The sequence below is a fragment of the Eutrigla gurnardus genome (genome assembly GCF_963514095.1).
Source record: "Eutrigla gurnardus genome assembly, chromosome: 14".
Classification (NCBI taxonomy): Eukaryota; Metazoa; Chordata; class Actinopteri; order Perciformes; family Triglidae; genus Eutrigla; species Eutrigla gurnardus.
This window is the reverse complement of record NC_139937.1, coordinates 22,524,238-22,539,265: the sequence shown is the minus strand read 5'-3', so window position 1 is coordinate 22,539,265 and position 15,028 is coordinate 22,524,238. Positions and strand designations below refer to the sequence as shown.

General features: G+C 45.8%; 1 protein-coding gene across 9 annotated transcripts in view; it reads right to left on the bottom strand.

The window, feature by feature from the left end:
* Positions 1–14,632, bottom strand: part of cspg5a (chondroitin sulfate proteoglycan 5a) — a 38,235-nt gene extending 23,603 nt beyond the window's left edge. For 2 of the 9 annotated variants that reach the window (XM_084027545.1, XM_084027546.1), the window contains exons 1-2: positions 14,128–14,628; positions 2,287–3,274 (exon numbers count right to left, since the gene is read on the bottom strand). In XM_084027545.1, coding sequence (XP_083883671.1) covers positions 2,287–3,274; positions 14,128–14,224 — 1,085 coding nt within the window. In that variant the 5' untranslated portion in view covers positions 14,225–14,628. Of the gene's footprint in view, positions 1–2,286; positions 3,275–14,127 lie in introns of all 9 variants that reach the window. The other 7 variants (XM_084027544.1, XM_084027541.1, XM_084027543.1 and 4 more) reach the window with 7 other exon arrangements.
* Between the last annotated feature and the right edge of the window lie 396 nt (positions 14,633–15,028).

The following is a 15,028-nucleotide window of genomic DNA, read 5'->3' as shown; positions in this document are numbered from 1 at the left end:
CTTCTCTGCAGCACCTTTTTCTGTTTTGACTGAAAAATTAAAAATCTTTTAACAATGTTGCAGCAGACGTCTTTCCCTCCCTATATATAGGGTCTGCTCCATCATATCGCATACATTTGCATGTTAATATTTGCAGCTGGGCATCAATTAGAGGTTTCTTCTCACTGATTGGTTGATTCATTTGTTTGTTATTTAGGGGGGAAATGTATGGAATTGTTCACCCGATCCCAGCTGGGTTTCTACTGGTTTTTGTGCAGCCTTTTTCCCCCCACGACGGCTTTTGCATCTGTGGATTTTCAGAATAAAGTTTGTTTTTGTTTTTGTTTTTGTTTTTGTTTTTGTTGTTCTCAGACAACTAAACCTGATGTTTTCCAGCATTTACCGCCATCTCCATCTCATTACATCATCTACATCAAGCCAATCAAACTGCTGCGGTAATCACTGATAAATCAGTTTGTATTTAAAACGACTATTTTACATTATAATCAAGTCATCTATGGATTCACTCACACGGTTGGAATACATTTGCATAAATAAGTTTAAACTGCTTCATAATAGGGTTGAATTTTGTATCATTTTTCCGATGATATTAGATGAAACTGAACCAGAGGAGATGGGGGGAGGGGAAACCGTTTCCCGGGTAAAGAAATGTAAATTAATACGTTTTTTCATGTGAGGGGCATCCTCCATCCATCTGCTCTAATCCTGGAGCCGGCATACCGATGTGTTGTCTTTTTAATTATTATTATTTTTAATATTTCTAACTCAAGTGAAGCCGTTTCATCTGCAGAAACGCTGATTTTCAACCCGTATTAATCTGGACCTACTCTGTGGCTTACACCATATTTTCATAAATGATTCCTTTAATCCGTTTGACTCTTGACCCCCACCAACCTAGATTCAGCACCGCCCCGCGACCCCGTCGGATCCAATCGCTGAGGAAAGTCGTTGCCACGGTTACCGGGAGGCAGGGTCAGGTAGGAGCAGCGAGAGACGCGTTCGTGTCTCTGCAGAAACCGAATCTCAGCAGAGAGTCTGGCAGAAGAACGTTTCCCTCGTAAAAGAAAAGAAGTCTCTTGTTAAAAAGAGCAATAACGTACTCGTTTGTGTTCTGCACTTGAGCTTTCCCACATGTTTCCCCGACGACGAGAGCAGAACACTGAAATAACTGAGTCTTCGGTTTCACGGGGCCTCGAACATCACGCGGCACGGATGCTGCAGAATATATTCATCATCGATTATACATGTAGATGAAATGAAAACCCTGATGGAGCCTCATGCAGCTGCAACGCTTTGGTTTCTTAAAAGTTTAGTAAAATGTAAATTTAAATTTCTTAAAAAACATAATTACGGAGCCGGAGGAGGACGGGGGTAATAATCGGAGAGAAACTCAGAAGTAAAAGCATCGTCATCTTCCGCACTGCGATTGTTCCCCAGTGAAACATTTAGGAGAGAGTTAAGAGAGCATTGTGATTGGGCCGCTCCAAAAGTGGGCGGGGCTTGAAATGGAGCACAATACAGAGCTGCACTTGATGGTAAAAGTCTCCAAGTGATTCATTTGTTGCAGTTGGTTGGTCGTTCCTTAAGTTAAGCAAAAAGAAAAGATTATTTAATCTTCCCCATTGACTGCCTCTTTGTGTTGGAATTGATTTTTAAGATTTTGATGATCATTTTAAAACACGTCATGGGTTTGAGTCTGAGTCTGGGTCTGGGTCTGGGTCTGGGTCTGGGTCTGGGTCTGGGTCTGGGTCTGAGTCTGGGTCTGTCAGCAATCTCTTTTAAATCACTTCTATAAAATCCATTTATACACACTGGTTTTCATGTGATGTGTCTTTTTAGTGTTTCTTTAATTTATTAATCTGACTTACTTTTGCTCTTATTCCAATATGCAATTTTTTATTGTTTCCTCTATTTAATCATTTTATTGGTGTTTAAATTTCACCTTTCACCAGTTTTGCTTTTTATTGTTATTTTGACTTTTTCTTTGTCTGTCACTTTTTAAAGGTTTTTTTTAACGTACTACATAAATAAAGTAATCATTTTCATCATTTAAGAAAATATTTTTTTGGAAATATTTTGCATAAATTATGCTTTTTATTATTGATTAAGTCCATGATATTATATAAAAGTGTTAATACTTTTTTAATTTCATCTTGAAAAAAACTTTATTTTCAAAAATTGTAAGAATAAACTTCGCCCCACAATGATGCTACAGTTCCCATCATGCTTTGGGGGATGCAAACAAATAATGAGATGTCACATTAGCTGTGACATTAGCCGGCGTACCTGCAGAAGACCCCCATGCCCTCCAGCAGGTAACACTGGCCCCCGTTGAAGCAGTAGTTGGGCAGCGTGTCGCAGGGCGAGCGGCAGCTTCCGTTCACCATCTGGAAGCCCACGCGGCATCCGCCCATCCCGTCCGACCCGTCCACCGGCGAGGCCGCCGGAGGACCCGCCGCGGGGACATTCGGTAGTGGACCCCCAGCACCAGGAAGTGCCCCCCCGGGGACAAAGGAGGTGCCGGACCCCGGGACGCGGGGCTTGGAGATCCGGAGGTCCTCGTCGCTCTCGTAGGCGTCGGTCGTGGTGCTGTAGGTGTACTCGTCGGCGGTGGGGGACACGCCGTCCTCGTAGGGGGTGAGGTAGTCGTAGTTGTCCGGCATCGCCCAGGAGGTCGGGTCGCCGCCCTGCAGCTCGTGGGCCAGTGAGGAGGGAGAGGGCGGGGCCAGGTCGAGGCCACGCCCACGAGAGGAGGGGTCGAAGAAGTCCACGTGGAGGACGTCGGGGTTGGAGGGGTGGGCGGGGGCCGAGGGCGGGGCGGTGGCGGCGGCGGTGGTGGTGAAGAGGTGATCCAGGTCAAACACGGCGGTGTCCTTGGCGTGGATCCAAGGCGGGTCGGTGTGCGGCTCCTGCACCTCCTCCTCCCCTTCCTCCTCCTCACTCTCTGGGACGCCCTGACCACGCGGGCTGCTAGGCAACAGGTGCTCCGTCTCAGCCGAGTCTGGGCTGAGCTGGGGCGGTGCGGCCACGCCCACTTCCTCTACGGCGGGAACCATCACCTCGCCGAACATGCCACTGCTCTGCTCGTCGTCCTCGCCGGCGCGGGGGATCCGGCCCGCCCTCACGGTCACAGACTCGGGACTGGCCGAGCTGCTCGTCCCGGTCACCGTGGCGACGACCTCATTGACCTTGGCGGGCCCCTCCTCCTCGTTCAGCAGGGCGGTAACGTTGGCTGCACCGTCCAGCTCGGTGGCATTCGTCCCGACGACGTTTCCTAAACAAACAGAAAAAGTTTATTAGTACAAATGAGGAACTTTTAAAGCTTTTTAATTCATCCTCAACCTTAAAATCCCCTTCAAATATGAATCTGTATTATTGTAAACCTCACGGACCGATCGTCTTCGACCCATAAATAAAATAAAGTTGCATAAAATAAGTAAAGAAACAAACATGAAACATGCTTTAACTGCAGGAAGATGTCCGTCTGTGCAGCGATCATTAAAAATGCTGATCGCACACAAACCACCACCACATTTTTACCATTTACCTCACAAGAAAAGTCAACAGGAGCTAAAAACAATAATAATTTCAATTGGAATATAAATCACTATTCTCACAGGACTAGTTTTAATTGGGTGTAATTTGTAATTATTGCAGAGGTCGTCTTTGATCTTATCATATCTGTAATTTGCAGAGTAAAAAATCAGCTTCAGCAAAGACTTTCTAACAACCGTTGGATGCAACATCTTTGCGTATATCTGAACTAGAAACACAAGCAGCCAATCAACGGCCGGCTCCGAACACATTTCCCAAGCTCCCTCCTTCTGCCTCCCACGCCACTGGTGCGCTGCCAGGCGATGACATCACAAGCCCTTTCTGCTTTCATGTGACGGACAAAGAAGAGGGGGCTCTGGGAGTCTGAAACAAATTAAAACGAGACGTGATTGGCCGTATACTTAAACTCCTGGTCGATTACTTCATCCGAGGGCGGCTCGTTGAGTCATGCAGCCCCCCCCAATCCCCCCTGGATTAAAGGAATAATACACTAATGTACTTGAATGGAGAGGAGCCGGGATTATGGATTATGGGGTCGGAGAGGGAGGGATTTGGGAGATTTGGGGGGTGGGATGCAGACAAGACTTGTCTCATCAATTTTAAGAAAGCTTTAAATATGTGAAGACGACTCTAAAGAGACCGGCATGAAAAACTGTTTTTATGAACCTGAAGCTGAAATCCATTTTACGATAACCAGCGATGTTTTTATCGACTTTTCCCAGAGTTTCCCAAAACAGATTAAAAAAGTTATCGACCGTGCTACCAAGAGTAGTTGGTAGATAGTTTATAGCTTCAGGTTCCAGGCTATGAAATCTTCAATTCTTTTTCAGAAATAACTCAAATAAGTCTGTGTTGTGTTCAGGCGCTGCACGTTTGTGATTCGGGATAAAACACATTGTAAGCGATGTAACACGTCGTTAACGTAGCGGCCGTGGTTAACGATGTAACACGTAGTTAAAATGATGAAACACGGCCGTGGTTAACGATCACGATATCACGTCGTTAACATTATGAAACGTGGTAACACGTCGTTAATGTCTTAAAAATAACTCAACTTTTTCTTTAAATTTCACACGGAACACGAATGCTGGCCTGCCGAGTTCAAGTCGTGTGTTTGTTCGTCCCATCTTTCCGTCTTTGGAACATCTGTTGCTCCGAGCGTCTGACTTGGATGGTTTTAAATTTGGAGCAGACACTAAAGGGTTCCATACCAGTGCATTACCCAAGATGCATTTGGTTAAAAATGCGACGGCAATAGAAATCGTATCAATACATCTTTAATAATAAAATGCTAAATTAACACCATCCTTCCTCATCAATGTCATCTGCGCTTATTAAAAAAAAGCTTTCCCTTCACATTTAAACACATTTCAGACGACACACATACTCGTGTATTTCCGGCGTCGGGGGTTCAATCCCCACCCGGAGCGCCCACGGCGAACAAATGCATGTACTTGTTGTCGTGTGCGTAAGGAGCTTTGGTAAAACAGAACTCCACCAAATGGCATATGTGAGGATCTCTGCGAGGATCTCTGCTGACGGAAGATAAGCTCTGATCCCCCGACCCTCTGGGATTTTAATCCGTCCATCTCCAAATGTCTCGTCAACACACTCGCCGAGGCTCCGCTCACGGAGTTTATCGTTCATTACGACCGGGATTAACCGATCCCTGAAACTCCAGCAGGAGAACTCTGTGTAACAGATACGGACCTCGTCTGCAGGAGATGTTGGCTCCGCTTCTATTTTCCATTTTAAAGACGTGAGTTTCGGTGCGATAACTCACAGTAAATAATGAAATACTGCAGCTGTTGCTCCCTCAGCATCTACTGGCAAAGGACCCTTGAGCAATGCTTTTTCTTTGAGGTCATACAGTTGTATGTGAAGCAGGACGGTGCTGATAAAGAGCATCCTGAATGTTATGGTTTCATCAGCATCTTCCTTCACGTCGTCGCCAAGGCGACAGGTGGAACGCTGCGCTTTATTGGTGGTTTCTGTTTTCTGGAGCAGCGAAGCAGCGACGGCGTCTTTGAAGCCGGGGTCGATCTCGGGCTAATCCTTCCGGCAGACCCACAATCCACTGCTGTTTAACACATCAACCAAGCCGCCCAGGATAACGTGCTATAACCACACACACACACACACACACACACACACACACACACACACACACACACACACACACACACACACACACACAACCGAATGATTGATGCTCACCAGGAAATCAGGATTTCATACCGTGAATGTGTGCCAATCACACTCGCCTTCGGTGGCGTTATCTCTCGCTCGTGCTTCCACGACCACACACACACACACACACACACACAGCAACACACTCATCAAGTGACAGTTTGCCGGGATGAGCTCGGTGTTTAGGTGAATCTCACGGGGAAAGCGGTCAGCCTTCAACACATCATCTTCCTCCTCCTCCTCTTCGTCCTCCTGCCGCCACGGCAACAAGCCAGGGAGGATGACAGGAGGGGGGGGGGGGGGGGGGGGTGATGGGAAGAGAGAGATGGTAACGAGGCAACAGGGAGACGTGACACAACATGACGGAGAGAAAAAGTGAAGAGCTGAGGGAGGATGTGATGAAGCGAGGGACGGAGAGAGAAAGTGACAGAGAGGAAGGATGATGCATTCATGGTCCATCAAAGACTTGTGGACGTTTAGACTCCGAGTCCGTCCGAACACTCTCCGTTCTTCTGCAACACGCTTGTCTTGCAGATGACAGATCTGCAGAGGAGTCTGTGATTGGCTGTCAGGACATGAATGCCAATCAGAATCCTCACGAGTATGTTTATTTTAGAGCATTAAGAACTTATACTAGAGTGAATGTACTATTACCACGATGTAAAAATACGTTAAATGAGGAACTTTTAAAGTCAAAACAGGAAACAGGAGGCGGGACTTAACGTTAAAAATGTTTGATTGTCTTCTTTTGCTCTGATTGGTTGATGGATGGGATGTCATGATGTTATTGGTTGGTACAAGCTGATATAAGCATGTGTCATATTTTGGATTTTGATATAAAAATATGAACTTTATTAAGGCTTTGTTATTAAATAGATCAATACGACCCGAGACGTGATCTAAAAGGGTTAAAAAAAGACATTTTTCTTTGCAGACTTTAACTGGTTACGTATCTGACCTACATTCACACATGACCTACATCAGTAAATCAGCCAGACGATTGGCTGTCTCCACGTTGCCGCGGCAGCGAGCTGGAAGTCACAACCTCCACCATCATTTATCAGGTGAGATCAGAAAAAAAAGGTTTTTACACTCAGGTGGTCTGGAGGAGACCACATGGACTCGGTCTGCCAGGATCCAGCATCTCTGAACTGAGCTCCAATTAAGTGGAGCCGTCTCGCCGCCTCGTTAGCGTAATTGGATTAACGAGCGTTCTGACGAACGGCTGCTTTACGAGCTTTGTGGCCGTTTCACGTATGATTTATTGTAGAAAAATGCAAAACTCATGGAGACTGAAGTCTGTTTGATCGGCTTTGTAAACATTATTAAAATGGAATTTAAAAACGTGGAAGTTTTACTACATTCCTCTTCGTTCTGTATAATAATATTAACATAAACAAGAAGAGATGAACCACTAGGAAATGTTTTTTTGAATGCAGATAATTAAAGTCACTTGGAAATGATGTACATGGAGATCTAATAAATTCAAGGTCCCGGGTGTTTTGAAACTTCATGGTCACGTACTGTAATTCATTAAAGGCCCGTTTTAAAGAGAGATTTCTGCAGGTTATGGAAAATAAATAAACTTCCTGCTTTACAAAACGAATGATTCACCTGTCGGGTTCTCGACTGTTGTGCAGGTTGATCACAGGGAATTTGAATAAAAAGATATTTTACTGTCTCGTCTCTCGTCCAGTCCAGACCGTTATACATGAGAATGGTTATTTTCGTTCCAGTCAAGTCCTGGTTCCAAAAACCAGTCAGTGAGTCAAACCAGGAAACACTTCCAGGACTCTTAAAAAAACAACAACAATCTCAGACTCGAGAGAAGACGAAATGAATCACTAGAACAGATTCAAGTTCAACTACATCGAGCCAAAGACCTGGCAGTCTAGAGATCAGCTGGCGGGTCAAGGCGGGTCAGGTCTGCATGGGTCGAGGCGGGTCGGGTCTGATGGAACTGATGGAATAAAAGAGTCTTTGTTGGTTTCCCTCCCACTTTACATGAGAAAATCAAACAGAGCATGAGGAGATTCCTCAGAAACTGTGTGTGTGTGTGTGTGTGTGTGTGTGTGTGTGTGTGTGTGTGTGTGTGTGTGTGTGTTGTCTCTTTGCCAGTATAACCCACTGGTAATTAGGGTGGCTTCCAGCTCCTCTGGGGTGTGTATGGCCATAATTAGAAGAGTTTGGCTCTCCTCTAGTGTGTGTGTGTGTGTGTGTGTGTGTGTGTGTGTGTGTGTGTGTGTGTTGCGTTGACGGCGTCTCAAGGCCAAGTGCTGTTAGCCCTGCCGGGCTCGTCTTTTGTTTAACCCAGATCAGTTTGGAGAGGGGAGGCCACTAACTAACGCCCCGACGGTTCCGGGCTCCTCTGATTGGCCGTGACAGACTGTAAAGAGGAACCTGATTGGTTGTGACAGTTTTGGCCCGCCAGCCAGTTTGCTGACCCAGACTGGCGGGAGAAGGGGGGAAAGGTTGGACACCGGATGGCAACAAAAGCCCGCAGGCTCCCGTAGAAACAATACGTTATGTTACAATATAGAATATACGCAGTTTAAATATCTGTACACATAAATGAAATGTTCCATACAAACTGTAAAGGGGGTCCTTACTGGATCTGGATCCATCTGGCTTGAAGGAGACTTGAAACTAGAGATTGAGACCATAAACTCATGTTTACAATGTTTACTGATAATAAACCGAGGCTCATTTTCTCATAGACTTCTATCCAACAAGAGAGGAGTCGCCCCCTGGTGGCCAGCAGAGAAAATGACAGTTTAAGGCACTTCAGCTTTGGCTTTGATGTCGGTTGGTTCTCTGCTTGTTTGGTGATAGTTGTTTATAAAACGAGAGCCTTCAATTAGTTCATTGATTTTAGCGTAAAATACTTCGAGAGAACCACACACACACACACACACACACACAAACGCACACACACACTCACACACACACACACACACACACACACACACACACACACACACACACACACACACACTAATGAATACCACCAGCCGCGTTCCACTTTCACTCTTCCTCCATCTCATAACCTCATCATCATCATCATCTACTCAGCTTTCCAGCCTCTCTCCCTCTCTCTCTCTCTCTCTGTCTCTCTACCTCTCTCTGTCTCTCTACCTCTCTCTCCCTCTCTCTCTCTCTCTCTCTCCTTCCATCCACATAAATCATTTCATTTCTGACTCCACAGGTGGTGGGATGGAGGAAGGATGTGTTGCTATGGAAACACTCTCAGCCTCGGCCTCGCTAAAGCTGAGGCGGTATGAACAAACCCGACAAGATCTTCATCCGCACACAGTAAACACACACACACACACACACACACACACACTGAATAATAATGTGTTTGTTTTTGAAGAACTTTGCTTTTATGAAGCTGAAAATTACATGCAGAGACACGTGTCCAAGAAGCCAAATTCTCCCACTCGTAAGCTGTGTGTGTGTGTGTGAGTGTGTGTGTGTGAGTGTGTGTGTGTGTGTGTGTGCATTTTAAGTGCATACATACTGTATATGTGTGCATCCATGCATCTAAAATGGCCTGTTTTTTTCCCCTCTTGTGGGTCTTTTGAACGGTCAGTCAATTACAATTCAAGTGTGTATGCATGCATGCATGCGTGTGTGTATGTGTGTGTGTGTTTGTTAGGATTGTTAGGATTGTTAAGTGATTGTTCTGAATGCTAATATGACAGAAGAAGCAGAAGAAGCAGAAGAAGAAGAAGAAGAAGAAGAAGAAGAAGAAGAAGAAGAAGAAGAAGAAGAAGAAAAAGAAGAAGAAGACTGGGAGGAACGAGGCTCGTGCACACAGACGGAAACGTCGGGAAGCGCTTGTGAACGAGCATAAACTCGATGACTCGCTTCACCAAGGACACACTGATACACCAACAGACACACACACACACACACACAGAGCAGGTGCAAACCCACGCACAAACAAAAAGCTGGGCTCTAATTCCATCGCCCATCTTTATTTCACCCTGTGTGTGTCTCTCTCTCTCGCTCTCTCTCTCTCACACACACACACACACACACACACACACACACACACACACCGCCTACATGAAACGCACACAAACATGTAAATTACTGTTGAAGGGCATCCAGAGTTTGAGAACAACGCCAACTCAGCAGAGCTAAAAAAAACTTTTAGAAAAAGCGAACTCCTGGACGACGACGATGACGATAACGCTGCTAAAACTTCTGGACGGCAAAGACGTGCCGAACATCTGTCACACCTGCGAGTCAAAGCGAGGAACACCTGGACGCCGACAAGGACGCCGACAAGGACGCCGGCACGGAATGACAATTAAACACTGTGCTTTAAAAATACAGACTTTTTTTTAGAACGGTAAAAGTATGCAACTTCCCCAAGTATTGCATTCATAATTTATGCATAAGGTGGAAATTTGAAGAAAAAAGAATCTAGAAATATTTGAAAAAGGTTGTACATTTGTCGGTGGTGCCATGGAAACAGATTTAGAGAATAAATTAAAATATGAACGGAACAGATTTCCATCCAGTTTTCACTATTTGATGCGGATGCCTTCATCATAATTTATTATGATAAGTCATTATTGATCACACTAAACTTACTATACAAGCCGTGTGTTAGTCAGCAACACTAGACGGGACACTGAAACGCAGGATAATATGATTTTCAAGGGTTAACAGCTGTTTAAATGAAGAAGGGAATTAACAATCTGCCTGTTGGTGCTTTGTTGTACGAGGATATTTGCACCTCAGAGGAGGCTAAAATCTCTCTCACACACACACACCAGCCAGCAGCTGTTGGGGTCGAGTCCCGTGGCCACATACATATGCTGATGTCGGCCTGCAGGCGGATCCAGGTGGGAGGATATCGCTGACCAGATCAGGATCACGCAGTTTCCCAACAAACAGATTTGTTTGAGTCGAGTGACAGAACGGCAGCCGATCCCCGTTAGAGGCGGTTCAAACACCTTCTACCACGATGATGAACCCTCAACCCATGCCGACCTTAAGAGGCAGTGATGGAAGTGACCATATTTGGACTGCAGAGGATCTGATGAACACAAGCAGCAGCCTGAATGGATCCATGTGGATTCTGGTGTGAAGCTGCTAACAAAGTTAGCTTCATAATTCAAGGTTCAACTTCACAGCTAAGGGTTAAAGTCATCTTAGTAGCTAACTAGCATTGGTAGCGTGGTAGAGACCTGTCAATCAGCAGGTAAGCCCCGCCCCCTAAAGCATCCCCTGCTTTCTGGTCTGGTGGACTCTAAATGGACCATAATGTACTAAATGAACATCATGCTGGATTGAAGAAGACTTGAAACTAGAGATTGAGACCATAAACTCATGTTTACAATGTTTACTGAGATAATACATCAAGAGATTCATCTGGACGTCCTTCAAACGCTGCAGCAACTAAAGTGTGTAAATCTTTCTGAAAATCAAACAGCATGACATCATCGACCAATAACCGTTTATGTTGGACTACACCCATTATACACACACACACACACACACACACACACACACACACACACACACACACACACAGGCGTAGAGCCACCACACTTGGCGAGACATTTCAGCATTTCTTTTTTCTTCTTTTTTTTTTATGCCAAAACTCCGACCATCATTTTTCGGCCTTAAATGGAATTCAAAGCGTGAACAAATTATGGCCGGCGATGTGAACACACTGTTCTGCCAGCGAGCCGGTGTCAAACGGATGGTGTGTGGTTTCCATGGCGACAGAGAAGATGCAGAGGGAGAGGGAGAGAGAGAGAGAGACTGCAAAAAGCCATTGTTCACCAACAAGCAGAGCTGTTAGACGGCGTAAATCTCTATGATTGGTTTGCTTTTTTTCCCCCTGCTTCTCCTCCTTCTGCACGCCGCGATAAAAAATCAAAAGAATAAAACGGCTGGACCGGGTTAGTGGAGTCGTGGAGGGAGGAAGATTAACTCAGAGCACATCGAAGATTATGTGCCAGCAAGCAGATATGTGTCAGCAGGCCAGAGGAGGAGGAGGAGGATGTAGAAGATGCTCTACATCCATGAGATCCAGTGAAACCATGAGTCTGTCAATCACATATCTACCGGCTTAACGGTGCAGGGGGGAGGGGGGAGGGGGGGCGGCGTATCATCTGCATTAAACACACAGAGGGAGGAGGATTGCAAATGGCCACCGGACAGGGAAAAAAAGCCAGCTGTCAGTTTCGAGGCTGTCGGTCGTCTGAGTGGCGAGCGGCCGCCTCCACACTTCAGTGGTGAGGCGAGAAGATGTGTGAAGAGGAGGAGAAGGAGGAGGAGGAGGAGGAGGAGGAGGAGGTTCAGCTCAAGGTTGTTTGTCTTGCCATCCTCTCTTTTCGTTTCAGATCAGAGTTGGAGGCGACACAAACCCCCGTCGCTGAGAGGTGAAAGATGTTCCTGAAACGGGGGTTTGGATTTGCTTACTCAATACGTGTTAAGATAAAAGTATTTAAATTCTAATATCCCGTATTTATCTCCCACATACAGACGTTCATGTTCCCCTGAGGATGACCCTTAATGACGATCAAACTCCCCGAGATGTTTCCTCGAACACCGGCGGGTCCGTCCGCTCTCCCTTCAGCCTCCAGAGAAGTTCTCCTCTATCCTCATTCTTACCTCCGCAGATGTTCCGTATCCTAGCAACCAAAACTCTAAACCTGCTGTTTCCAGCTGGAAAATGTAGAAAAACTTTGATGGACAATTTACACACGAAATAAATTTGATGTGTGACTTTCAAATGTTGAAGTTATTCTCATTTAAATGTTTGAATATCAATGCTAGCTGTTTCCCCCTGCTGCCATTCTTTATGCTAAGATAAATTATTGCCTTTCACAATAAAAGCCCTAGACGTAATATTCACGGGAGTATATTTCACATTTTACAGTATTTAGAAAATAAATATACAGATATATAATATGTACTTATATAGAAAAACAGATTTGATTTGGAAAAAAAGCAACTGAAATCAAACAATCCAGTCAAATAATGTTCATATATTTATCACAAGCTTTTAAAATAAGGTATATAGATGCTCTGGTGTGGTATTAGGAGCGTAACTGCCCCTTTAAAAAGAGAAGCCTGTATCTACTCAGTGTGATGGGAAACAGCAGCTGATATCTGAAAGGACATAAAGTGGTCAGTGTGCTAAATCATTACATAGAACCGGCTGATGCTGCAGCTGATGGTGTTCCTCTTTAAAAAGCGTCCAAATAAAACACAAACAATAACATCATCATTTTTTTGGGGGGGGGGGGGGGGGGGGTCACACTCCATGAACCGCAGCCTGTCCGATGAAAGGAATCGGCCAGATTATATTGGATTATAACGCCAGACTGATTCCATCGCGTGCACGCTCCTGCAGCATTAATGTGACAGTAATGTCGCGCGCCCGTGCGCAATGAATCCCAGACAAAGAGACAGAGAGGCCTCCGTGTCTTTTTTGTTTTTTTATATATATATATATGTACTGTCTTTCTATGTGTGTGTGTGTGTGTATCAGAATGTGCCTCCACGTCCCCCTCATGAATTATTCATGAGGTCTCGCGCTCTAATCCTCGCCTTTGTGTCGCTGGTGCCCGCGCGCCTCCAGGGATCCGCTTTGCTGCAGCGGCCGGATGCTGCTTCACATCTCCGGGATTTTCTCCCTCAAACACGAGAGTCGATTCTTTTTTCCTGACTTTATTGCTTCAAACATGTGGAGAGACTTAAAACGGTGTTTCTTAACCCTCGGTGCTTTACAATGACGTAACACTCAGCAGTGACCTCATAGTGACATTATCAGAACATCTCTATATTATTATTATTACTAATATTATTATTATTACGGTGTCTTAATGTCCTCACACTCTTGCAGTGTGTCCAGTTTGCACTGACCTCATTGTTTCTCCTCATTGTGTCTCTTTAATATTCTCTTTATTGTGACCTAATTCCTGTTTATGTCTCTAGATTATTCCCATTGCGTTCAATAATACCTCCATCATGACATGTGTCCCTAATAAAACATCTGATAATCCCTTCAGTATCATATTAAGGCGATATTTGTCCATGACACGTTTCAATTAATCACTTTTTAGGGACAAATTCTCCCAAAAATCTAGCTTTTTGTTCAATGTAAGTGACTGGAAGATGTCTAGACCGGTATAACGTGCAGAACGAGTCACAAAGGACCCGAATCCGAACCGGTGTAGTGTAGTGAGCCTCCTAACCCACAACCCGAGCCTGGCTGACCTCCTTTCTGCAGGCGGCCCCTGTGGGAGTGCGCTGAAGGGACCCCGAATCCACCGAGACGACGTGACAGCCATTTAAATAATGGAGCTTTTTTCTTTTGCATGATGAAGGTGCACCGTGCAGGACTCTTACCGTGGACCGGCACCGGGACCAGGTGCAGCGCCAGGACGCACGACAGCAGCGTTAGTCTCCAGCATCCCGGCAACAAACTCGCCTCCTTCGGCTGCATCCTCGCCGTGCGCTGGTACCAGAATATGATGATCGGGCTTCGAGGAGGGGGGGTTCTTGCTCTAATATGAGGTTCAGAGTTTGAAAAAATGCTGCAAAAAAAGTAATCCGGGTGTGTGGGTTCGCGGTCTAGACTCCAGCCTCCCTGCGCTGCTCCTCCATAGCCGCCTGCTCTCCGCGTATCCGTCGCTTCCTTTCACACGCTCGGCTCCGTTTAAGCACACTGAGGGGTTTGGTTAGGGCTCCATTGCCACAGCACGGCGGTCGGAGACGGCGAGGAGAGGGTGGGGGTGGGGGTGCTGGTGGTGGTGGAGGAGGAGGAGGAGGGTGAAGAAGACACACGCCGCGGCTCGGCTCGGCTCGGCTCGGCTCGGCTCGGAACGGTTCGGCGCTTTTGGGCACTTTGAGGGGAACAAACGCACGGAGGAGTGCAGCTCAGCAGCCCTCTCATCATCTGGGGAGGGGACACGAGGGTTGTTGATGCCCCCCCACACTCCTCTTCATCCCTCCTCCCCCTTCTCCAAAGACGCTCCCCCTCCCCTCCTCCCCCTCCTCCTCTTCTCTCCATCTTTTCTCAAAACTTTTGTTTCACGTTTCATCCATTAAAGCTTCCAAATCGTTCATCTTCCTCACATTTATCCTCTTCCTCAGTCTATTTATCATAGATGTCCTCCTTCCTCCTTTTCCACTATTTTCTTTAGTTATTGTCGTCTTTCAAAGTATCTTCCTCCTAAGATTATTTCTCCTCTTCTTCACTTTCCAGGATTTTGTTTTGTTGTTCCGCAACGTAATGTTTCATCTTCTC